At 48.4% G+C, this 27,446-nt stretch overlaps 2 protein-coding genes across 2 annotated transcripts; one reads left to right on the forward strand and one right to left on the reverse strand.

The window, feature by feature from the left end:
* The first annotated feature begins 1,356 nt into the window (after positions 1-1,356).
* Positions 1,357-1,905, forward strand: LOC147926693 (uncharacterized). The gene has a single exon (XM_087487165.1). The coding sequence runs from the start codon at positions 1,357-1,359 to the stop codon at positions 1,903-1,905; it is 549 nt and encodes a 182-aa protein (XP_087343291.1).
* Positions 1,906-11,721: 9,816 nt separating this feature from the next.
* Positions 11,722-15,074, reverse strand: LOC147926694 (uncharacterized). Its single transcript, XM_087487166.1, has 5 exons — positions 13,694-15,074; positions 12,860-13,381; positions 12,342-12,634; positions 11,971-12,222; positions 11,722-11,904 (listed from the first exon to the last, which is right to left on the reverse strand). Exons 1-5 carry the CDS (start codon positions 15,072-15,074, stop codon positions 11,722-11,724), a joined length of 2,631 nt encoding a protein of 876 aa, XP_087343292.1.
* Between the last annotated feature and the right edge of the window lie 12,372 nt (positions 15,075-27,446).

Below are 27,446 nucleotides of genomic sequence, written 5' to 3' on the forward strand. Positions count from 1 at the left end.
TCGGTTAGCGACAATGTCGAAGTCCCATGGACGTTGTATGTTGATGGCGCTTCTTCCAGATCGGGAGCAGGAATTGGGGTTCGCCTCACTTCTCCTACCGGCGAAGTGATCGAACAGTCATTTCACTTGGCTTTCAGTGCGTCAAACAACAAAGCCGAGTACGAATCCTTCCTTGCTGGTTTACGCCTTGCAGTGGGGATTGGTGTCCGAAAACTCCGAGCTTTTTGCGATTCGCAGCTGGTCACCAACCAGTTTTTGGGGGAGTACGAGACAAAGGATGGTCGAGAACTAGTCACTAAGTTCGAGGATTTTGAAATCACTAAGATCCCACGAAGTGAAAACTCCACTGTGGACGCTTTAGCATCTTTGGCATCCACTTCGGATCCTGCGATGACAAGGATTATCCCCGTTGAAGTCATCCAGTTTCCGAGTATCCGACTAGAGAACTCAAACGTTGTCACCCGGGCAATGAAAAAACAGTTGGCTGCAGAGGAGGCAGCTCACAAGGCGTCTGAGGACTCTCCGCCACCGGAGGACCCAGCCCCCGTTATGCCTACTCCGATGGAAGTTCACCCACCTCTGGCCGAGTTAGACGCGAGTCAAATTCTGGAACCGTCAAGCTTACCAGTTGACAATCTAGCTGTTATCCCACATACTACTTCGAGCAGTGCGAACTCCAACAGCTGGGGGCAGGCGACTGGCGGAGCCTGATCTGGGCTTACTTGCAAAAAGGGGAACTCCCAGCCGACAAATGGGCAGCCAGGAAGCTCAAGATTGTCAGTGCACGGTATTGCGTCTACAACGGAATACTCTTACGCCGAAGTGTAGCTGGTCCTTATCTAACATTTGTTGCCGGTAAAGAGCCTGTGATGCTAATGCGAGCTGTTCACGACGGTCCCAATGGAAATCACTCCGGAGGTTAGACTCTGGCTTTCAAAATCAAAAGGCAAGGCTACTTCTGGCCTACTATGGTCACGGACTGCGAAAACTATTCTCGAGCTTGTGAGAAGTGCCAAAAGCATGCCCCGTCAATCCATCAACCTACCGAGCTCCTGTCTTCGGTGTCCGCACCTTACCCATTCATGAGGTGGTTTATGGATATCATCGGTCCATTGCATCGGGGACCAGGAGGAGTTAACTACGTACTCGCTCTTACCGATTATTTCTCTAAATGGGTGGAGGCAGCGGCTTACGTTAAGGTGACAAGTGAAGAAGTGGAACAATTCGTGGTAAAGAGTATAATCTATCGCTATGGTGTCCCCCACGAAATCGTCACGGACAATGGTCCACAGTTCATCTCCTCGACTCAATAAATCAACTCCTCGTTACCCGCAAGGTAATGGGCAAGCCGAGGCGATGAATAAAGTCATTCTTGCTAACTTGAAGAAACGGCTCGATTCTCGCAAAGGGCGCTGGCCAGACGAACTGCAGGACGTTCTTTGGGCAATTCGAACAACACCTCGCCGGGCCACTAATGAAACACCTTTTTCCCTGGTTTACGGAGTTGATGCCGTAGTCCCAGCTGACAAAGAGGTCCCTGGAGTCCGTACCTCGCTGAACCCGCTCCGAGCTGAGGAGAATGAGGAATTCCTACAGGATACTCTCGATACAATCAATGAGCGTCGGGACCAGGCCTTAGTTCGGATCCAGAATTACCAGAACGCAGTAGCTCGGTACTATAACTCCAAAATCCGAGGCAGGCCCTTGGCAGTTGGCGACCTAGTCCTCCGCAAAGTCTACGAGAACATAGAGGAGCTCAATGCAGGGAAGCTGGGAATTAACTGGGAAGGACCGTACAGAATTACTCGCGAAGTCCAAAATGGAGTCTATCAGCTCGAGGATTCAGAGGGAAAACCAGTCCCAAGGTCCTGGAATTTCTTACACCTTAAGCTTTTTTACAGTTAATTTATTTGTATCGAACTACGTTTAAGCTTGATCCCAATAAGGGTACGTAGGCAGGCCACTTCGGGTCCAGCTATCCATATTAATAAAATTTAAAGTTTTCTTAAACTTTTTTTTTTATTAATAATGGTTCAAAAGAAAAAAAGCCGAAGTCAGACTTCGCATATGTCATTCAAAGCCGAAGTCAGACTTCGCATAAGTCATTCAAAGCCGAAGTCAGACTTCGCATATGTCATTCAAAGCCGAGGTTCAACTTCGCAAATTTAAATCGAAGTTCTCACTTCGTACTCAGCTTTACTTATTAAAGTCAAAGCATAGTTTTGCAAAACTCTAATCTAAACCGAAGTTCTCACTTCGTACTCAGCTTTACTTATTAAAGTTGAAGCTTAGTTTTGCAAAACTCTAATCTGAACCGAAGTTCTCACTTCGTACCCAGCCTCACAAGTCTAATTTTGCGAACTCTAGTCTAAAACCGAAGGATTTCACTTCGCATTCAGCTTCTCTTATTAAGTTGAAGATGGGGTTTAATTTTGCAAATTCTAGTTAAAACCAAAGTCCTCACTTCGTACAAATTATCGCAAGTTAAAACCAAGGTTGTGTACTTCGCGTTCTTTCTCTAAACTATAGTTGTAGGGATTGAGTTCGCAGAGGGTGAAAATTCTTTGGTTCAAAATACGCGAATGGTCACCACGACCAAAACACTCCAAAACAAGTCTAAAAATAAATGCAACAAATAGGGGGGCAACTCGTGCCAAAACAACCCCGAGATAGAGATTATTGAGTAGGGAGAGCGGGTTCCGACGCCGCTTCGGAAAGGGCCAAGCCCATCTCTGCAAGCTCCCCTTCCGACCTGGCGTTCGCCAGAAAGTCGTCCATCCCCTGTTTTGACATTTTCCCGAGGTTAGTGCCGGACTCATCGATTGTGACGCTTAGCGGGTGTTCGCTGCACAAGAGATCGGGCGTATCCGCCAAAAGATCTGAGAATGCAGAGAGGTCGAGGTCGCGAGGAGTTACCTTCGAAACCTTTTCGTCTGCCTCCTCCTCGTCAGCTTTCTTGAGTCCGAGCTCAGCTTCCATATCTTGGATCTCTCCCCTTGAGATCTCCTCGATCAGCATCCGGTTAGCCCTGATCTCAGCGGCTCGGATCTGGATCGGAGCTAGCTTCACCCTCTCTTCGAAGGTGATCCTCACCTCCTCGACTAAGGGGCGGAGAGTTCGCCTCATTGCCTGCCTCTCTTCCCTCCGCACCCTCTCAATCTCGCAGCTATTGCCGGCTTCGAGTAGCTGATTGCGGAGTTCGATCTCGTGCAATCTATTTTTTGCTGCCTGGGCGTCCTCCGCCGCCTCAAAGTAAAGGTCCCCCGCCTTCTTCAGCTTGTCTCGAAGGTCTTCATTGGCAACCCCGAGGTTGAGCACCTCTACCTCAGCCTTCTTCATCCGAGCTCGGATTCGCTCGGCTTTCGCCACGGTGTCGGCATTCTCGGCCTCCAGTCTGGCATACTCCTTTATCTGAGCTTCCAGGTCAGCAATCCTTTCTTGAAGGAGATTTACTTCGGAAGGCGAAGGGGAGGCGAACAGTTGATCCTCGTAGGATGCCACCGAGGAGTTAAACTTGATCATTAGCTGGAAAGATAGCTTGTTATGCGGCAAGAATGACGAGAGTAAAAAAAAAGAAACAAACAGAAAGGACATGTACCTCGCCGATTTTGTCCGCGAAGCAAAAGAAGTTCGCGTGGTTAACCTCAGACATATCAACAAACGCCGGAATCCTAACTCCGGGCCGGACGTAGCTCCTCATTAGATCAGCTGGGGACACAGGGGGAGCTGAAGGATTCAAACAAAGTCATTTCAGTCGTCAAACTATCAAAAACAGTGATAGCATCAAATTCAGAGCACCTCGGGAAAACGTTACCTCGAGGGGAAGGACGTTGATCCTTCAGGAGAAGTCTTCCGGAGGAGTCCCCGGACTCTTTGGAAGTTGGGGCCTCCTTGGATCTCCTCTCCGAGGAGAGACCCCTGTCTCTCGAGCTGGATTTACTCCGCTCATCTCCTAATGAGCCAGTCCGGGCTCGGCTTTTCTCACGAGAAGAGGAGGAAGTCTCGGGTTCCTTTCTCTTTTTCGATGAGTCAGCTTGCTGAGAACTGACCTCAGCAGGGGCCTTCTTTGTCAGCGGGGGGGAAGCAGCGACCTCCCGCGGCTCGTCGCTAGAGTCAGCGATGACAATCACGGAAGGCACCAACGGGCTAGCCAGAGCCTCGGTAGATTCCGTGCGGAGCTCGGAGGAGCCAGCTGGGGGCGCGGAAGTTCCGCTTACCTCGGGAACGGAGGAGCCGGAGGAATTCTTGTTAGAAATGCGAGCTTTGCCTTCGGCAAGGGCTGCCGCCATCTGTTTCTTTGCCTCTTTTTCGGCAGCTCGGCATGACCTTTCTTCCCTGTAATTCATTTCCGAAACGCTCAATGGGACAGAACAGACAAGAGAACGCCTTCCGAGCCTCGCTGTGGACTCTCTAATCCTTTCGCAGGAGAAAGAATCCCAAGCGATCTGTCCCTGGCTGCAGAACCTCGAGAAGAACTCCGCGAATATGGGGCAAAGCAATCCGCGTTCGAAGTGATCTGAAAAAGAAGCAATTAAAAGGTGAGACGGAAAGTCAAAACAACACATAACTTGGACCTAGCAAGGAACTCCATTCTACCGATTTTCGAAGTCCACTTCGATACGTGCGAACTCACGCGGTGGCCGAAAGTGAGTTCGTTAACCGGGAAGAAGAAATAGGACTTTCGCCACTTTTCATCCTTCTCGGGCAGGTCGTCGAAGACCTTTAGTCCAGGAGGCGGGCTTACGTAAAGCGTGCCCTTGGTACGACCAGTCTTCACCGTGTACACCTGGAGGAAGTCGGCCAGTGACAGCTGGTAGTTGAACTCCTCCCCCAGAGTTTGAAGGCACAAGACAGTCCGAACAAAGTTGGAGCACATCTGGGGAAGAGCGAAGCCCAGTTCGAACATCATCTTCACGATGAGTTCGGGAAGGGGAAATGACAGACCGCACGCAGAGAAGAATATCTCGAACGCTCAACAGTACCCTGGAGGGGGTTCTCCGGAGACTCATGAGCCTCTGGGAATCTGATCTCGACCTCCGGTGGAATCCCGGTGGATCCTCTAATCTCGGCTATGCTCTCCGCAGAGAGAATTGACGGCTGGTGGGGGCCGAAAACGCCCGGAATCAAGGGTTTTGTGGCTTTACCCGATGAGGATTTCGGAGGAGAATGCTTTTCCGGTAAAAGTAGTAAGAAATAAAGGAAGAGTGAAGGATTTTCCGGCGAAAGTAAAGAAGTTCACAGAAGAAAAGAGAGAAATCGCAGAGCAAAACGAAAAGAAAACTGAGAATTAAAAGTAGAAGAGAGAAGTCGGGTGAGTTTACCTTTATACACGGAACCAGGGAGTAATGATTGCCTGGGGAAGTGAAAGGTCTCGCACCGTTTTCTCTCCCTCTTATAGCTGACACGCCACCTAGTGGGCCCCGGGGCTTGTTCGGGAAGGCAAATCTCATCATCACCACGATCAAATCGTGGAGATAAGAGAGATATTCAGTTTCCCGAAATTGATCGCTTGAAGGTCGAAAGTCCCCCGAACTGCTCAGCTCGGGAGACTTGGGGGGCAACTGTTGTACCCACGATCTGTCATCTCGGGCAGTAGGCAAAGGGCCTAGGCCGGGCGCGTCTAATGGGCCAAGAACGTATTACTGATCGGCCCATCAGGCCCGAAGAAAGGAAAAGAGCGCAGAGATGCTTCGTGTTGGTCAGCTCGCAGCTCGGGCTCGGTCAAAGATTCTCGCATTCAAGAGGATTAATTAGGATACGCAAATCGTGCCCTATTAATTATGCATTAATTAGGTAATAAATTGGTCGATATAAATATGTAAGGGGGGAGTCTTTTGTAAGGGATCGAACAAATTTTCCAAAACAAGCAATACAATACAAATTCTCAAAACTCTCTCAATTCAGTTCGGAACTTATAAACAGTGTTAAGCTCCTCCGCATTCGAATCACTTCGGAAGGAGAGAATTGATTTCAGTTCTCACAGACCCCCATTAATTGTAAGCAATAAAGTTGGAAAACTAAGCTAATCTATATCTTATTATATGTATATATATTATATAGTACTAGATTAGGATCTGCTCGATGCGCAGGTTTTAAAAATAGCTACTAAAATACAATTTTAAAAAAATATTAATGAAATACATTTTCCAGAAATAAATATATAAATATTCTTAGTTAGAGATAAGTTTTTACTTTAATACATTTATTTGTATTTATATATTTTAAAATTGAAGCGACCGACCTTTTTTTTTCTTTTTTTTTAATAACAATATAATATAATAAATAAACTATAACTAGTGGTCTCGTACCCACTAGCCACCTAACCACATTCACAATCAACAGCGGAATAACAAAAACCAATAACCAATAAAATAATAACCAGTATTAATTCCAATCACAAACTAATGATCCAACCAGCATAAATCAAATAACAAGCAATCCTAAACAATGTTCTAGGACCCAACTCTAGCAACCTAACAGAAGCCAGACAACCAAGCGAACCACTAGAACATCCTCCTCTTCATCGCCTTAGTTCCACGATCACACTTTGCCTTTACCTGCACCACAAACACATATTGAGATGCATGAGTATTTGATAAACACTCAGTGAGGCAATCCTCCCATCTACTGGGCTATATACACAAGCAACAATGATTCCAAAGTTCCAAACAAGCATCAAACAGAACACACAAACCAGGAAATCAAACATCGTCTCGCTGGAAGGGAGGTGTCGATCGACACCAGCCAAGTGTCGACCGACACTGGCCTTGGTGTCGACCGACACTACCTGAAACGACCGACCTTTTTGTTTTTTTATAAATAAATAAATAAGAAATAATAATAATAACATAAATCATAGAACCAGCAACCTAGCAATGTTCTAATGACTCAACTCTAGCAACCTAGCAATGCCAGACAACACCAAACCGAGTCCCTAGAACATCCTCCTCTTCATTGCCTGGATTCCACGATCATACTTTGCCTTTACCTGCACCACAAACACATATTGCAATGCATGAGTATTTTATAAACACTCAGTAAGGCAATCCTCCCATCTACTGGGCTATACACACAAGCAATAGAGTACCAATAACCAACACACAACAATCAACAAACGACCATAACAAACCAGGACTTAGCATCGACCGACACCACACATGCATCGACCGATGCCAAATGGGGAAGCATCGATCGACACAGAAGCTGCATCGACCGATGCAAGTGTAACTTGCATCGACCGATACCCAGTCTGCATCGACCGACGCATGCCCGACGTAACACGAAAACCCTAGAGTTTTACGCGCCGTCCTCACACTTGCATCGACCGATGCAAGATATGCATCGATCGACGCAACGTCGAGCACCGTGATTTCCCCGAAGCTTCTCGCCGGATTTCGTTCCTACAACCACAGAAACTCATTCCCAAGCCACACGGAAGCTTCCTAACGTCCATACCAACAATCTAACAAGTCTATCAATACAAAACAAGCAAGTTAAAGGTTCCTCTAGCTTAGATAAGCCATGGTCATGCACTTACCTGTGCCAAGACGAATCTGAACAACAAGCAAGCAAGAACACGCTTCTAGGAAGCTCCTACAACAATCCCAGCTACAGATCTCACCAAGAAACGCCTCAAATCTCAAGAAATCACCAAGAACTTTCAGGAACTCTTTCTCCCTTCTCTTTTCTCTCAAAAACGGCTACACACGTCTAATGAGACAAAAGACACGACCTAAGGGTTTTCCCTTTCTCTTCTGACCAAAACGCAGCGTTTGACTTAAGTCAAAACGCAGGGAATTGAACCAGCATCGACCGATGCTACCACTGCATCGATCGATGCACACCCTAAAACGGGATTCCGGTTCGCGGGTGTTACAATTCTCCCCCACCAAACTGGATTCGTCCCCGAATCCCAAACAACCATCAGTCAAGGACTCCCGTGCAACCGTCTCCACGGCCCGCACTCCTCCGACCGATCCACAGAAGGTCACCTCTAGGCGATAAACTCACGCTCCAGGCGTCATTTGCTCTTGACTTTTTGGACTTTCCTTTACTCTTAGGCCTAAACCTTGAGTTTTTATTGGCTCCTCATCAGACCTAAGTCTGCATGCCAAATGATATCAGGAAAAATCCAAACTCGTCTCTCGGGTTGCCACCCTACAGCGCGCCCCCGGATCGTCATCCGAAGTCGATATACTAACCATACTCCCGAGCCACAAAGTCTCTGAATATAGCAGTACTAGGAGAACCTAAGTCCCCCAAGAGTCACGAGCAAACAATTCTGAACACGTCTGAGTCCTATCCCTATCCAGGTTTCCTTCCCGTGGCTCGCGTAAAACATCTCAATGTCCTACCAACCACATATCCCCTCACCGGGATACCCCATGACCACACAAGGATCATATACCCGCCACAAGGGCCGCCACAAAGGCCAACAAAATGTCCTCACGAGGACCGCCACCAAGGCCAAACAAATGTCCTAAAAAGGACCGCCACCAAGGCCACTCGTCCCAAAGGACTGTCACAAAGACCATCTGTCCCGAAGGACCGTCACAAAGACCACATGTCCCGAAGGACCGTTACAAAGACCATCTGTCCCGAAGGACCGTCACAAAGACCATCTGTCCCGAAGGACCGTCACAAAGACCATCTGTCCCGAAGGACCGTCACAAAGACACTCTGGCTAAACAGCCCGCCACAAAGGCCAACAAATGGCTAAAAGCCCGCCACAAAGGCCACACAATTGGCTAAAAGCCCGCCACAAAGGCCACACAATGTCTAACAAGACCGCCACACACAGGCACTCTGACTCGAAAGTCCGCCACAAAGGCCACAAAAGCCCCTCCAAGGCTTCCCACCGCAAAAATGGACAAATTCTGACTCCCGCAAAACTTTCCATATTTAGCACTTTCCATTTTTGGAAACTTTCCACTTTTGGAAACTTCTCTTCACAACCCCGCCTCACGAAACTTTGTACCCCAAACACCACCTCATCTTGTTACTGAGTCGCACAACCAGCCACCCTAAGCGACCGAGTAACAAGAGAGATGGGCTGGAATACTCCATTCCCGCTCCAGCCACGGATCACAGATGGGACCAGGCTAAACAAGCTCAAGTCGCGGCTTGCTTCTCATACCACTTCTTGAACCTTGCCTTCATCTTTGCCTCAGGCTCCCAAGTCTGCTCCTCAACACCATCACAGTCCCACAGGACTCTCATCAAAGGAATCTTCTTCTTCCGGAGTTCCTTGATCCTCCTCTCGAGAACCCTCACTGGTCTCGCCTCCACAGTCATGTTAGGCTGAAGATCCTCAGGAATCTTAGCCAACACCTGCTCACCCTCACGGAGACACTTCCGCAACATAGACACATGGAAAACCTTATGGAATGCACGCATAACCTCAGGTAACTCTAATCTATATGCCACTGGTCCAACCCGCTCAATCACTCTGAATGGACCCATATACCTCGGACTCAACTTAGTCTCTGACAATGACCTGTTCGGACCCCGCAACATGGCCATCTTGAGGTACACTCTGTGATGTGACCGCCGGACGCGGTCTCGGTACGATCGCGGTACGGACGTGGCTTGGACTTACGGCCAACTTTCAGTCGGTGAAACTTTCACGGCCGAGGTTCTGGGCTCCGGTTATAGGGAAGAATCAAACGATGGAAACGGAGTTTGAAGGATTTCAAACGAGCCGTTCGGGAGATACTTCAGGAAGCCACGAATGGTTCAGTCGGTCAGTACGGATGCGGGATGAGCGGGTGGACGTCTTTGAGGGAAACGATAGCGGAATGATTTGAGATGAATCGAGGGGACTCGAGATAGATGAAAGAGGACAGATGGAAACGTAGTGAGGGGAAAATACGGATGGATCGATTGACGACACAAGAGGTTTGGCTCTCCTCTTGATACGGTCGCTAACAAGGGTGAACCCGGTTCGCGTCTTGTTAGGGTTTTCTCAAGGTTCAATCCCGGATTGAAGAAAGAGAAGAGTGAGACAAGTTTCAAGAATCTCTCTTGAGAAAAGTTTTATTTTCATACAAGTCTAAGGAGGAACAAGGGCTTAAGAAGAGTTTAAATAGCTAGGTCTAGGTAGGAGCTTAAGGACACGCGGATTCATCTTGATCCGCACATCGTCCTTTTGACGTGTCCCCTTTACAAAGAGAACACATCGCCACCTTTTGACTAACACGCTTAGCCACAAACACTCTCCAACGTTCATAAACATAGGATCAAAAGAGAATATTCTCAAGTTCAAAATTAAACCAAAAATAAGAGGGAAAGAGAGATAACCGCCTTGGCCTTGCGCGTGAAGCAACTTAGCCTTAGGCGTTTTGCGTTTAGCTCCATGCCTCGTTAAAACCTCCTCCGGTAAACCCATTGGGACAAACCCGGAGTGAGGAAAAAGAGTACACTTCCTCGCTTAACGACTTGACCGTCTTCACTCTTGGGTAAGAGTGAAGACTAAGCGGACTGAGCCTTCGGAGTCTTCGTTGGGTGGCTGGTGTCGGACGTAGGTTCGGACAAATAGGTTGAGCCGCTGTTTGGCCGCCTTTGCTGAGCTCTTGGAACGTGTGGTGGCTCCGGGAAGGATCGTTGGAGCCTTGGCCACGTCTGAAGAGGTTGCCCTGGTCACGTCTGATGCGGCTTGGTCAGGCGTCTCGGTCGCGTCCGGCGTGTCTTGGTCTTCTTGGCTGAGGTCGCGTCCTGCGATCACATCATTCCCTCCCCCTTGAAAAGGTTTTGTCCCCAAAACATCTTCGTCTTCACCTACATCAAACGGAACGAGGTCAGTGACATTGAATGAGGTGGACGTACCATACTCACCTGGAAGCTCAAGTCGGTAGGCGTTATCGTTGATCTTCTCGATGACTTGGAATGGGCCATCTCCTCGCGGGCTGAGCTTGTCCTTGCGTTTCTGCTGGAACCTCTCCGGCCTTCAGTGTAACCAGACCCAATCACCAGGTTTGAACAGCATCGGTTTACGTCCTCGGTTGAGAAAGCGTGCATACTGCTCGTTCCTTCGCTCTATGTTGGCTCGGACCTCCTCGTGCAAAGCCTTGACCATTTCTGCTCGTGCGACTCCGTCTTGATTCTCGGCTTCATTCGGTGGTATAAGGAGGAGATCCAGGGGCGTCAAAGGCTTGAATCCGTATGCGACCTCGAATGGCGACCTTTTCGTAGCTGAATGCACCGCTTGGTTGTATGCAAACTCGATGATCGGAATGCACTCGAGCCAAGAGCCTTTGTTGCTGGCGATAGCTGTGCGGAGCAAGGCGCCTATTGATCTGTTGACGACCTCCGTTTGGCCGTCGGTCTGAGGGTGAGCCGCGGTGGAGTACAGTAACTTCGTCCCGAGCTTACGCCAAATAGTTCGCCAGAAGTGACCAAGGAACTTGGGATCCCGATCGGATATGATGGTGCGCGGAACGCCATGAAGCCTTACAACCTGACTAAAGAACAAGTTCGCCAATTGCACAGCATCATTGTTCTTATTGCATGGAATGAAGTAAGCCATCTTCGAGAACCTATCAACAACCACCATGATACTATCTTTATGCGCCAAGAGGGGTAGGCCGAGGATGAAATCCATGGAGAGACCGATCCATGGTGCGGTGGACACGGGCAAAGGAATGTAGAGGCCATGCGGGTGAGTTGTCGACTTGGAGGTGCGACAAGCTATGCAACGGCCGACGTAAAAATGCTCTTTGGCCACTAAAAATGCTCCTTGAGCACGGCCAAGGTCTTGGTGATGCCAAAATGACCCGCTAAACCTCCACTATGGGCTTCCCGCACTAGCAACTCCCGGATAGAACCATTTGGTATACACAGCCTTCGACCTCTGAACAGGAAACCCTCGTGAATGTAGAACTCGGTGTAGATTCCTTTCCCATGGTTCTGGAAGCAATCTCCAAACTCAGCATCTCCAGCATAAGCATCCTTGATGCTTTCAAAACCCAATACGCGCGCGTCCATTGTAGTGATTAGTGCATGCCGTCTTGACAAGGCGTCGGCGACTACGTTCTCCTTGCCCTTCTTGTACTTAATGACGTATGGGAACGACTCAATGAACTCCAACCATTTCGCATGACGTCTCTTGAGGTTGGTCTGGCCGCGGAGGTGCTTGAGGGTTTCGTGATCAGTATGAATCACAAACTCTCTCGCCAATAGATAATGTTGCCAAACCTCCATGGCACGAACGAGGGCGTATAACTCCTTGTCATACGTAGGGTAATTAAGCGTAGCCCCACTAAGCTTCTCACTAAAGTACGCCACCGGTTTGCCTCCTTGAGTCAGGACAGCTCCGACTCCAACTCCCGACGCATCGCACTCACCTCAAAAGTTTTGTTGAAGTCGGGCAATGTAAGCAAGGGTGCTTGCGTGAGGCGTTTCTTGAGCTCGGTGAACGCCTTGTCTTGTTCCTCTCCCCATCGAAACTCGCTGTTCTTCTTGATCACGGAGGTGAGAGGCGCGGCGATCGTACTGAAATCTCGCACAAACCTCCGGTAAAAACTGGCTAGGCCGTGGAACGACCGGACTTGAGTGATGCTCGTTGGCGTGGGCCACTCCTCTATTGCGCGTATATTCTCTCCATCGACCTTGAGGCCCTGCGAACTCACAACAAAGCCTAAAAAGACCAATTCATCAGCAGCAAACACGCACTTTTTCAAGTTTGCGTAGAGTTGCTCTTCGCGGAGGGTAAACAAGACAACCTCTAGGTGTTTTACATGATCAGTCAAACTAGAGCTATATACCAATATATCATCAAAATAGACCACTACGAATTTATTGATAAACGACCTCAAAACATGGTTCATAAGACGCATAAAGGTAGAGGGGGCGTTAGAAAGACCGAATGGCATTACTAGCCATTCGTACAAACCCTGTTTTGTCTTGAAGGCCGTTTTCCACTCGTCACCCTCCTTCATCCGAACTTGATGGTAGCCGCTCTTCAGATCGATCTTTGAGAAGACACTGGCGCCGCTAAGCTCGTCTAGCATGTCATCGAGGTGTGGAATGGGGTGGCGGTATTTGATAGTGATGTTGTTGACGGCTCGACAGTCAACGCACATCCTCCATGACCCGTCTTTCTTCGGGACTAGTAGCACTGGTACAGCACACGGACTCAAACTCTCTCGGACGTAACCTTGCGCCATGAGGTCTTTGACTTGTCGCTCAAGCTCCTTCGCCTCTTCGGGGTTGACACGGTAGGCCGGCCGGTTGGGAAGCTGCGCTTCTGGGACTTGATCGATCTGATGTTCGATTCCTCTGATCGGTGGTAGGCCTTCGGGGAGTTCTTCGGGGAACACATCGGCGAATCGCTTGAGGACGCCGCGTATGACCTCCGGTAAGGCTTCTAGTGAACCATCAAGACCTGAAAGCAATGCATCTCGAAACAACATCAAAATCACTTGGGCTGAGTCCTTAAGGGACTTTCTAACATCACCAAATTGAATCAGGAAATTCTTTTTATCGTTCGAGTCTTTAGACAACTTGTCTTGCATTTCATGTACTTGCGTGGGGCTCAAGGGTTTCAAGCAAATACGTTTGTTGTCATGAACGAAAAAGTATTGGTTAGTATGGCCGCAGTGTGTGGTGCGCTTATCAAACTGCCATGGGCGCCCCAATAAGAGGTGGCTAGCTTGCATAGGCACCACATCACAAAGAACTTGATCCTTATACGGACCGATACTGAATGGGACCGTGACTTGTTCCTTTACTTGGATCACGGTCTTATCATTTAACCATCTCAAGCGATAAGGGCGAGGGTGGTTTGTGGTTTCAAGAGAAAGTTTCTTGACAAGACTGGAACTTGCCACATTAGTGCAAGAACCTCCATCTATGATCAAGCCACAAACGCGACCACTTACAGTGCATCTCGTGTGGAAAATGTTGTCACGTTGGTTGGCGTCATCCGTGGCTACACCGACGTTCAGGATGCGGCGTATCATGAGCAGTTCTCCGACCTCGGGTTCCGCAACAGCTCCTCGCACCATCTCTTCAGTGGCCTCATCGTCGGACTCGATCTCGCCAGCCTCAGTCAGTATCATCGTCCGTGCGTTCGGACAATCACGAGCGTAATGGCCTCTCCCTTGGCACTTGAAACATACAATGTCGCGGCTCCGGACGTTGGTGGTGTTGCGTCGCGGATCTTGGCGCTCATTGATGGCCGGCTCCCTAGGTTTGAACCTTGAGTCCGCGCTGGTCGCCTTTGGTTTTTCCGGCAATCGGTTTGATGGCGACGCGTTAGGAGTCCAATTGGTAGCTCCTTGAATTCGGCCACGAGGCGCAGAGGCGCTCTTTTTCTTGATTTGAGTCTCAATTTGCACCGAGAGATGCAACAACTCCTCAAAAGTTTGATAGGGTTGGCGCTCGACCTTGCGTGCAATGCGTTCTTGCAATCCGTCCAAGAACTGAGCCATGAGTGACTCTTCGGAGTCATCGACTTGCAACCGGTTGCGCAAGTGTTCAAATTCTTCGTAATACTCCTCCACGTTCCGTGCGCCTTGCGTTAGTCGCCGAAAGTTCTTCTGGAGCTCGCGGTGGTAGTAGGGAGGCACGTAGCGCCTTCGCATCTCTGCTTTCAAGACCTCCCAAACAGTGATAGGTCGGTCGCGGTTGCGTCGTTGTTCAGCCTCCAGTCGATCCCACCAGGTAAGGGCGTGATCGGTGAATTGTGCCACCGCATATTGGACCTTTCGTAGCTCCGGATAGGCATGGCACGAGTATAAGTGGTCCATGCGACTTTCCCATTCAAGATAGGCCTCGGGGTCTGACTTGCCTGCGAACGTTGGTGGGACCATCTTGTGGTTCGGCTCATAACGTCTCGGACCTTCGTCGTCTTGATCATCATAGCGGTGTCGCCGTCTAGGCCTCGGTTCAAATTCCTCATCGGACTGATCACTCGCTGGCTCGCGTCGTGGTCGCCTCGCGGGTAACGGATCTTCGCGAGGAGGATTCATAAGTTCAATCCTCGTGAGGCGATCAGCTAGTTGCTCTAGGCCGGCTCGTAATGCGGCGAGGGTGACACCAATCTCTGGTGGCGCTGGTGGAATTTCTTCGGTCATCGTACGGACTGGTTGTTGGTGACGTGGCGTGGCTCCGCGGTATAGGTTTGAATTTAAACCTCGCAAAAAGAAAACCACACGTGAGTCTCACACGCTCAAGAGGACCACACAAAGATTCGTTCCACTATCAATGATTAAGGACAGCTATGACACATGCAATCCTATGACTAAAACAAATAAAACAAAAGCAAAAGTAAAAGTACTACGCGACAAGAATTGCTTTATGCCTAAGGCCGGAAACACAAAAACTAATCGCGAAACTAGCTTTATGGATCTAAAAGTGAACTCGCAAGAACACAAAGGAACAGAGATATGAACACGAAGAACAAATGCGAATTCTAACAACCTAAGCGGACGAAAGACAAACCTAAGCATGCACCAAATTAAACCAAAAAGAACAAGCGAGTCCTATGGAGCTAAAAGATGCAAGCTTTAAACTCAAAGATGGAAACTTTAAAGGAGCAGAGAGTTCTGGAAAGAAACAACCTCGTAGGAGCTTTGAAGCTCTGATACCAAGCTGATGTGACCGCCGGACGCGGTCTCGGTACGATCGCGGTACGGAAGCGGCTTGGACTTACGGCCAACTTTCAGTCGGTGAAACTTTCACGGCCGAGGTTCTGGGCTCCGGTTCTAGGGAAGAATCAAACGATGGAAACGGAGTTTGAAGGAATTCAAACGAGCCGTTCGGGAGATACTTCAGGAAGCCACGAACGGTTCAGTCGGTCAGTATGGATGCGGGATGAGCGGGTGGACGTCTTTGAGGGAAATGATAGCGGAATGATTTGAGATGAATCGAGGGGACTCGAGATAGATGAAAGAGGACAGATGGAAACGTAGTGAGGGGAAAATACGGATGGATCGATTGACGACACAAGAGGTTTGGCTCTCCTCTTGATACGGTCGCTAACAAGGGCGAACCCGGTTCGCGTCTTGTTAGGGTTTTCTCAAGGTTCAATCCCGGATTGAAGAAAGAGAAGAGTGAGACAAGTTTCAAGAATCTCTCTTGAGAAAAGTTTTATTTTCATACAAGTCTAAGGAGGAACAAGGGCTTAAGAAGAGTTTAAATAGCTAGGTCTAGGTAGGAGCTTAAGGACACGCGGATTCATCTTGATCCGCACATCGTCCTTTTGACGTGTCCCCTTTACAAAGAGAACACATCGCCACCTTTTGACTAACACGCTTAGCCACAAACACTCTCCAACGTTCATAAACATAGGATCAAAAGAGAATATTCTCAAGTTCAAAATTAAACCAAAAATAAGAGGGAAAGAGAGATAACCGCCTTGGCCTTGCGCGTGAAGCAACTTAGCCTTAGGCGTTTTGCGTTTAGCTCCATGCCTCGTTAAAACCTCCTCCGGTAAACCCATTGGGACAAACCCGGAGTGAGGAAAAAGAGTACACTTCCTCGCTTAACGACTTGACCGTCTTCACTCTTGGGTAAGAGTGAAGACTAAGCGGACTGAGCCTTCGGAGTCTTCGTTGGGTGGCTGGTATCGGACGTAGGTTCGGACAAATAGGTTGAGCCGCTGTTTGGCCGCCTTTGCTGAGCTCTTGGAACGTGTGGTGGCTCCGGGAAGGATCGTTGGAGCCTTGGCCACGTCTGAAGAGGTTGCCCTGGTCGCGTCCGATGCGTCTTGGTCAGGCGTCTCGGTCGCGTCCGGTGTGTCTTGGTCTTCTTGGCTGAGGTCGCGTCCTGCGATCACATCACTCTGTCTCCTACCTGAAACTCAAGATCTCTCCTCCTCCTATCAGCATAACTCCTCTGCCTATCCTGAGCCTCCTTCATGTTCAGCTTGAGAACCCGAATCTTCTCTGAGGTCTCCTAAACAAAACTAGCACCAAACATGCTCCTCTCCCCCACCTGAGTCCAGCATAATGGTGTATGACATGGCCTCCCATACAAAGCCTCATAAGGAGCCATCTTAATACTCCCCTGATAACTGTTGTTGTAAGCAAACTCTACCAGGTTCAGGTGATCTGCCCAATGGCCACCCCAATCCAACACACACATCCTCAGCAAATCCTCCAGCGTCTGGATCGTCCTCTTAGACTGTCCATCTGTCTGGGGATGATAAGCTGTACTCATATGCACCTTAGTGCCCATCTCTGCCTGAAATGCCTTCCAGAACACCGAAGTGAACTTGGAATCTCTGTCAGACACAATGCTCGCTGGCACCCCATGCAATCTGACTATCTCTCTCACATACTTCTTAGCCAAGACCGCTGCTCCATCAGTCTTCTTAATGGCCAGAAAATGTGCAGACTTAGTCAACCGGTCCACAATTACCCAAATAGCATCAAAGGTTCGTGACACTGGCAATTCTACCACGAAATCCATGGTGATCATATCCCACTTCCACTCAGGAATGGGTAAACTCTTCAGTAACCCGCCAGGAACCTGATGCACAGCCTTCACTAGCTGACACACATCACACCTCGAAACCCAACTAGCTACATCCTTCTTCATCCCGACCCAATGATAGTACCTCTTGAGATCACGGTACATCTTAGTCGCTCCTGGATGAATAGACAACTTGCTCGCATGAGCCTCTCTCAGAATCTCCTGTCTCAACTCTTCATCCTTGGGCACACAAACCCGACCGTGCACCAAGATAGTACCATTATCTGAGACCTGATACTCTGAATCCACATCCTTAGAGGCATTCACCAGCCCCAAATCCTTCTCCTGAGCCAACCGCACCCTACTCAGAAGATCTGCTCGATCTACTGCTTCCAAACCCAACGGTTCCTGTGAAACAGCACACAAGCTCAAAGCACTGATCTCCCCTACCAGAGACTCCATCTCCTGCTCCTGAGCCGAAGCTACTCTCTTCCGACTCAGAGCATCTGCAACCGTGTTAGCCTTACCAGGATGATAGGCTATCTCCAAATCATAATCTGCCACCAGCTCCATCCACCGCCTCTGTCTCAAATTCAACTCAGGCTGAGTGAATATATACTTCAGGCTCTTGTGATCTGTAAACACATGTACCTTTGCACCATAAAGATAAGATCTCCAAATCTTCAGGGCAAAAACTACAGCACCCATCTCCAAGTCATGAGTAGGATAGTTGCCTTCATGCACCCGCAACTGCCGTGAAGCATAGGCAATCACCTTCCCATGCTGCATCAGAACACACCCCAAACCAACTCTAGATGCATCTGTATAAACCACATAGGGTTCTCCCTGCTCAGGCAAAGCCAACACTGGCGCAGTAGTCAACATCTCTTTCAGGCTTGCAAAGCCTTCCTCACACTCTTCTGACCAGACAAAAGGAACATCCTTCCCTGTCAACTTAGTCATAGGACGTGCCCTGCTTGCAAACCCCTGCACAAATCTCCTGTAATACCCTGCCAAACCAAGGAAACTCCTGATCTCTGTGGCATTCTGCGGTCTAGGCCAATCCCTAATAGCCTGAATCTTCTCTGGATCTACAGAAACCCCTTCTGCAGAAACAATGTGACCCAGAAAGCCCATCTCACGCTGCCAAAAGCTACACTTGCTCAACTTAGCAAACAACTTCTGCTCCCGCAGCTTCTCCATAACTGCCCTCAAATGCACTGCATGCTCTTCAGGACTCTTAGAATAAACCAGGATATCGTCGATGAAAATGATGACAGATACGTCCAGAAACTCCTGAAACACACTGTTCATCAATCTCATAAACGCTGCTGGTGCGTTAGTCAGTCCAAAAGGCATCACCACAAACTCATAGTGCCCATACCTAGTCCTGAAAGCAGTCTTCCTCACATCTGCCTCATCTATCGGTATCTGATGATAACCCGATGCCAGATCCACCTTAGAGAACCAAGTAGCACCCCTCAACTGATCCAACAACTCATAAATCCTAGGAAGAGGGTACTTGTTCTTCACAGTAACCCGGTTCAAACCCCATTAATCTATACACAAGCGGAGACTTCCGTCCTCCTTTTTAACAAACAACACCGGTGCTCTCCACGGTGATACACTAGAACGTATGAATCCCTTGCTCCATAAATCCTCTAGTTACTTCCTCAGCTTAACTAAACAAATACTCAAGTATGCCGACATCAACTCGCCGCCACCTGAATATCAACCCTCTTGTTCCTCCAAGAACCTCTAGTAACTTGCCAGTTAGGAAAACTTCCACAAGTTAGCTTATTCCAAAGATAGCTTTCCGCTTGGCAATTCTCCACAGCAAATCATCAATACGAACGTAATAAAACAAACAAGTACCATACATTCGCATATTCTGATTCACCGCTTCAAATGCTTTACAGGCCGCTAACTCAAACCACTTGACTTATTCCCTCCAACAAGCTTACCAAAACCTTGAATCTAGCAACCCTGTCCATCTCCAATGAACTTCATCCAACATCGTCGCAACGGTTAGTTTATCCTGCCATGAAGGCTTCTCGTGAACTTATGTATCTGGCAAACATGCCTTTCCCGGCTCAAACCTGCTGTAACTCCCCTTCCCGGGACTCCGGCACCACCGGCCTCACAATCCTGGCAAAACAGCCACACATTCATAACCGCTCTGGTTCATAAACCCTGGCCCATCGGCCAACATAATCCTAAAATCCAAGATTAAACCACCATCACTCTCGAGGTCTACATTCCGTCGTTGTGTTTATACTCACCTTCTATACATTGCTTGCTCCCACCTCTTCCACTCTTAGGTCGCAACCTTCGAGTCATACCGATCTCACTCTCAGACCAGCATCTTCGAGTTATACCGTCTCACTCTTGGACCACAATCCTCAAGATCTCGGTATCAGGGGAACTACTCATCCCCTCAGGAGAACAACATCCCCTCTGCCACTCTCGGAGCCCTCAGCCCCTCGAGCTATCGGTATTCAGGGGAATCACCATCCCCTCAGGAGCAACAATCCTTAACGACTATAAACATCTCTCGACACAAGTACCTCCTGTGGTCCGAGTATAACATTGCAATGTTACACCTGCCCACTAAACTTCTAATATCCAATTGGATTAACCCCCAAACAGAGAAATATCTGCTCCAACTGCATATATCCACCTATCCGCCTCTCTAGGCTCGATACCTCTTGAGAATAATCTCATACCGGTCATCTACAACTGCTCATTCTTTTAACATAAGATGGAAACTCCTCAACATCCACAGCCCTCGGCTGCACCCCGCCACATGCGGCACAACTGGAGCCTACACTAGTATCCCTCTCAGTAACCGCTCCAACAGCACGCCAAATGATCCACCAAGCGATCATCTCGACCCTGGGCTCCACCTGCTGCAACCCCACACTTGGGTTCCCAGCACCCCCGGCACGCTCACTGGCTAACCCCCCCTCTGGTCCCTTCTGATAGGCTTGCGACCCTCTGACGTACTTCCTTGTGGAACTCTGGACCACACACTCGCTGCCCTCGGGACCCGCCCGACAATGACCACGACCACGTCCCCGTTCACGACCAACAACTCAAACACCTTAACCACTGATCTTCCAAGAACAGTGGCTAACAAGCATAAAACAAATCAATACCACACAAAGAAACATAACAATAACTCACCGTGGAATCTCATTGAAGGCTCGAAGAGGATGTTCTAGGACTCCATGCCACACACAATTGACTAACTCACATAATCAATCAAGACATGCAATCCCAAACATCTACAACAGAAACCTAGTGAACCCAAACCTAGAACCGTAAGGGCTCTGATACCAAAATGAAACGACCGACCTTTTTTTTTTATAAATAAATAAATAAGAAATAATAATAATAACATAAATCATAGAACCAGCAACCTAGCAATGTTCTAATGACTCAACTCTAGCAACCTAGCAATGCCAGACAACACCAAACCGAGTCCCTAGAACATCCTCCTCTTCATTGCCTGGATTCCACGATCACACTTTGCCTTTACCTGCACCACAAACACATATTGCAATGCATGAGTATTTTATAAACACTCAGTAAGGCAATCCTCCCATCTACTGGGTTATACACACAAGCAATAGAGTACCAATAACCAACACACAACAATCAACAAACGACCATAAAAAACCAGGACTTAGCATCGACCGACACCACACATGCATCGACCGATGCCAAATGGGGAAGCATCGATCGACACAGAAGCTGCATCGACCGATGCAAGTGTAACTTACATCAACCGATGCAAGTGTAACTTGCATCGACCGATACCCAGTCTGCATCGACCGACGCATGCCCGACGTAACACGAAAACCCTAGAGTTTTACGCGCCGTCCTCGCACTTGCATCGACCGATGCAAGATATGCATCAATCGACGCAACGTCGAGCACCGTGATTTCCCCGAAGCTTCTCGCCGGATTTCGTTCCTACAACCACAGAAACTCATTCCCAAGCCACACGGAAGCTTCCTAACGTCCATACCAACAATCTAACAAGTCTATCAATACAAAACAAGCAAGTTAAAGGTTTCTCTAGCTTAGATAAGCCATGGTCATGCACTTACCTGTGCCAAGACGAATCTGAACAACAAGCAAGCAAGAACACGCTTCTAGGAAGCTCCTACAACAATCCCAGGTACAGATCTCACCAAGAAACGCCTCAAATCTCAAGAAATCACCAAGAACTTTCAGGAACTCTTTCTCCCTTCTTTTTTCTCTCAAAAACGGCTACACACGTCTAATGAGACAAAAGACACGACCTAAGGGTTTTCCCTTTCTCTTCTGACCAAAACGCAGTGTTTGACTTAAGTCAAAACGCAGGGAATTGAACCAGCATCGACCGATGCTACCACTGCATCGATCGATGCACACCCTAAACCGGGATTCCGGTTTGCGGGTGTTACACTACCCCACAGTGTCGATCGATGCCCAATTTGCTGGTGTCGACCGACACCAAGTGGTGTCGATCGACACTCCCTCTGCAACTACGATCCGCGCAAAGTCGAGAGTCGAATCTCGCTCCCAAATCTCCTTCAAATCGTCCAATACTCAAAACCCAAGCCTTATACATCCGTAGGAACCTGTATCAACCAATCCCAGCAAGAAAAACACACAAACAAGCAACAAACAAGCAAGAACAAGGGAATCAAAGGCTTAGATTAGCCATGGTCATGCACTCACCTATTTGCAGGAAGATTCTGACAAAAAAAAAACGAATCCTTCACTCCTAGCAAGCTTCTAGCACCTTCCCAGCCTTAGATCCCTCAAGAAACAGCAAGAAATCTCACCAATCTCACCAAAATCTCAAGAACTCTCTTTCTAAATCTCAAGAACTCTCTTTCTCTTCCTTTTTCTCTCAAAAATGTTAAACGACGACAAGAGAAAACTCCCAAAACCCTTTTGGTCGACCACACTCTTAAATATCTCGGTTTAATGATTTTTCCTAAACCAAACCGATCCAAATCAATAACTAAATCGAACTGGTCGAACCAGAAAATTAGTGGTGTCGACCGACACCCCCTTGGTGTCGATCGACACCCATCCCCAAAAACCAATTTTTGGTTCGCGGATGTTACAATTCTCCCCCACCAATCTAGATTCGTCCTCAAATCTCGAACGACCGTCAGCCAAGGACTCCCGTGCAACCGTCTCCACGGCCCGCACTCCTCCGACCGATCTATAGAAGGTCACCTCTAGGCGATAGACTCACGCTCCAGGCGTCATTTGCTCTCGACTTTTGGATTTTCTTTTACTCATAGGCCTAGACCTTGAGTTCTTATTGGCTCCTCATGAGACCTAAGTCTGCATGCCAAATGTTGGCTCCTCATCAGACCTAAACCCGCATGCCATAATATATATGGAAAAATCCAAACTCGTCTCTCGGGTCGTCACCCTACAGCGTGCCTCCGGACCGTCGTCCAAAGTCGATATACCAATCACACTCCCAAGCCACAAAGTCTCTGAATATGGCAGTACTAGGAGAACAATTCTGAACACGTCTGAAGTCCTCCAAGAGCCGCGAGCAAACAATTCTGAACACGTCTGAGTCCTATCCCTATCCAGGTTTCCTTCCCGTGGCTCGCGTAAAACATCTCAATGTCCTACCAACCACATATCCCCTCACTGGAATACCTCATGACCACACAAGGATCATATACATGCCACAAGGGCCGCCACTAAGGCCAAACAAAATATCCTAAAGAGGACCGCCACCAAGGCCAAACAAAATGTCCTAAAGAGGACCGCCACCAAGGCCAAACAAATATCCTAAAGAGGACCGCCACCAAGGCCAAACAAATGTCCTAAAGAGGACCGTCACAAAGACACTCTGGCTAAACAGCCCGTCACAAAGACCATCTGTCCCGAAGGACCGTCACAAAGACACTCTGGCTAAATAGCCCGCCACAAAGGCCACGCAATTGGCTAAACAGCCCGCCACAAAGGCCACACAATGTCTAAAAAGACCGCCACACACGGGCACACTGACTCGAAAGTCCGCCACTAAGGCCACACACAAGCGCCTCCCAGGCTCTCCACCGCTAAAATGGACAAATTATAACTCCCGTAAAACATCCCATATTTAGCACTTTCCATTTTTGGAAACTTTCCAGTTTTGGAAACTCCTATTCCAGGAAACTTTCCTCCAGAAACCCCGCCTCACAGAAACTTTGTACCCCGAGCACCACCTCATCCTGTTACTGAGTCGCACAACCAACCATCCCAAGCGACCGAGTAACAAGAGAGATGGGCTGGAATACTCCATTCCCGCTCCAGCCACGGATTACAGATGGGACCAGGCTAAACAAGCTCAAGTCGCGGCTTGCTTCTCATACCACTTCTTGAACCTTGCCTTCATCTTTGCCTCAGGCTCCCAAGTCTACTCCTCAACACCATCACAGTCCCACAGGACTCTCATCAAAGGAATCTTCTTCTTCCGAAGTTCTTTGATCCTCCTCTCGAGAACCCTCACTGGTCTCGCCTCCAATGTCATGTTAGGGTGAAGATCCTCAGGAATCTTAGCAAACACCTGCTCACCCTCACGGAGACATTTCCGCAACATCGACACATGGAAAACCTTATGAAATGCACGCATAACCTCGGGTAACTCCAGTCTATATGCCACAGGTCCAACCCACTCAATCACTCTTAATGGAACCATATACCTCGGACTCAACTTAGTCTCTGACAATGACCAGTTCGGACCCCGCAACATGGCCATCTTGAGGTACACTCTGTCTCCTACCTGAAACTCAAGATCTCTCCTCCTCCTATCAGCATAACTCCTCTGCCTATCCTGAGCCTCCTTCATGTTCAGCTTGAGAACCCGAATCTTCTCTGAGGTCTCCTGAACAAAACTAGCACCAAACATGCTCCTCTCCCCCACCTGAGTCCAGCATAATGGTGTACGACATGGCCTCCCATACAAAGCCTCATAAGGAGCCATCTTAATACTCCCCTGATAACTGTTGTTGTAAGCAAACTCTACCAGGTTCAGGTGATCTGCCCAATGGCCACCCCAATCCAACGCACACATCCTCAGCAAATCCTCCAGCGTCTGGATCGTCCTCTCAGACTGTCCATCTGTCTGGGGATGATAAGCTGTACTCATATGCACCTTAGTGCCCATCTCTGCCTGAAATGCCTTCCAGAACACCGAAGTGAACTTGGAATCTCTGTCAGACACAATGCTCGCTGGCACCCCATGCAATCTGACTATCTCTCTCACATACTTCTTAGCCAAGACCGCTGCTCCATCAGTCTTCTTAATGGCCAGAAAATGTGCAGACTTAGTCAACCGGTCCACAATGACCCAAATAGCATCAAAGGTCCGTGACACTGGCAATCCTACCACAAAATCCATGGTGATCATATCCCACTTCCACTCAGGAATGGGTAAACTCTTCAGTAACCCGCCAGGAACCTGATGCTCAGCCTTCACTAGCTGACACACATCACACCTCGAAACCCAACTAGCTACATCCTTCTTCATCCTGATCCAATGATAGTACCTCTTGAGATCGCGGTACATCTTAGTCGCTCCTGGATGAATAGACAACTTGCTCGCATGAGCCTCTCTCAGAATCTGCTGACCTCCAGGCTGCACCTTCTGCAACGCTGCCACTGCTGCCGGCTGTAACTTGCGACAAAAATGCCTGATGTGCCTTATCTCCCTACAATGATAACATACCCGAGGCCCTGTCGTCGGAGCACTCCTCTTGGGACAAGTAGCAACCCTATGATCCTTGCTCCCACAACCGAAGCAACTCGCACCACTCGGCTTCTGCGTAGCCTCCCATCTCCTCTTGGTTTCCTGTGCAGACCTACCGCCCCTACTGGAACCACCCTGCTGCTGAGCCTTACCAGGCTGAATTGCTGGAGCTACCGCCACTGACTGTGCCCGGATATCCTCCTCAATCTCTGCTGCAGTCTCAACCAGCTCTGCATGCGTAGCATAACTCCGCCCTCTACAGTGAACTCTCAAATCATCACGTAGAGCCCTCTAAAACCTCCTGATCTGAGCCTCCTCAGGCTCCATAACCCGACCCCCGTAACAAAGAAGTCGACTGAACTCCAAGTCCAGCTCCCGCACTGACCGCGTTCCCTGAGATAACTGAAGGAACTGCACCTCCAACCGGTCCAATGCCTCTCTAGGAAAATACTTGCGGTTGAACTCCAAGACGAAGTCAGCCCAAGTCATCTCCCTCTGCACCCTCCTAGCAGCCACTGATCTCAGCCATATCTGAGCATCACCAACCAAATGATGGACCCCTATGTCCACCCAAAACTCCTCAGGGCATCTCAGAGTATGGAAGTTACGTTCCACACTCGCCCTCCATGCATCCGCCGCAGTAGGATCTACACCTCCTGAAAACTGCTCGGTACGAATACGGCCCATCTCTGTCAGCATGCTGAGATAACGAGAATGGACTCCCACATCCGCAGCCACTGGCTGCCGCTCCTCCGCCACCATTGGTGGCACTACCTGAGCCTGCGCCGGTACCACAGGTGGTAACCGCGCTAACACGTCTGCTAGCATAGCCGCAACGTCAGTACCAGGGACTCCACCCGCTGGGACTCCCATACCCGGGACCCTAGCATCACCTGCCACTGGAGCATCAACACCGCCCCCTCCTGCCACACTCATGGAATCCCCCGGAACACCCTGCGACTCGCCAACACCCTCAGCTGTCACACTCTGGTCCTCGGTTTCACTAACCACTGGGACTCTGCCCCTACCACGACCACGTCCGCGTCCACGACCACGACCAGCCACAGCCTCACCTCTAACCATCTGCACTACCATGAACAGAAGGCTAAGCAAACAATTTCTATTAAAACACAGAAACATAAACTCACTGTGGAATCACACAGTCGGCTCGAAGAGGATGTTCTAGGACTCCATGCCACACACAATTGACTAACTCACATAATCAATCAAAGCATGCAAATCCCAAACATCACAACAGAAACCTAGTGAACCCAAACCTAGAACCGTAAGGGCTCTGATACCAAAATGAAGCGACCGACCTTTTTTTTTTTTTTTTTTTTTAATAACAATATAATATAATAAATAAACTACAACTAGTGGTCCCATATCCACTAGCCACCTAACCACATTCACAATCAACAGCGGAATAACAAAAACCAATAAATATCCAATAAACCAATAACCAATAAAATAATAACCAGTATTAATTCCAATCACAAACTAATGATCCAACCTAGTCCTGGGCGTTCGGGTATTCGGTTCGGTTCCGGATATATCCATTCGGTTCCGGGTAGTTCGGATATAGAGGTTTAGGATCCATTCGGTTAATTTACTATTTCAGTTCGGGTTTGGTTCGGTTTCGGTTATTTTCGGTTCGGTTCCGGATATCTAAAACAGTGTAATATATTTTTTAAAAAATATTATTTAAATAAAACTTGATTATAATTTAACAAATATATCTAAAACCTTCCAAATATTTGGTTTATTTAAAATATTTTGGTATTTTGGTCTAAATATATATGATATTGGTGTGGTTTTTTAGTTTAATTTTATTACGTTATATATTTTAACATGTAATAGAATGTCAAAACTTCAACGTGGTGTAGTGGCCACTTTGCACGGTCAAATTTGCAGAGGACTCAAGTTCGATTCTTGGCTAAAACATAATTTTTATATGAGTTCGGTTTGATTCGGATAACCGAATGGATATCGGTTCGGTTCGGTTAATAACCGATATCCATGGGTAATTGAAACACTATCCAATCGGTTATTATTTACTAACCATACTCGAACCGGAACCGAAATTTCGGTTTGGTTTCGGTTCGGTCCGTTCGGTTCCGGTTATTTGCCCAGGACTAATCCAACCAGCATAAATCAAATAACCAGCAATCCTAAACAATGTTCTAGGACCCAACTCTAGCAACCTAACATAAGCTAGACAACCAAGCGAACCACTAGAACATCCTCCTCTTCATCGCCTTGATTCCACGAT

Source organism: Camelina sativa, chromosome 15, assembly GCF_030686135.1.
Source record: "Camelina sativa cultivar CO46 ecotype springtype chromosome 15, ASM3068613v1".
Lineage (NCBI taxonomy): Eukaryota > Viridiplantae > Streptophyta > Magnoliopsida > Brassicales > Brassicaceae > Camelina > Camelina sativa.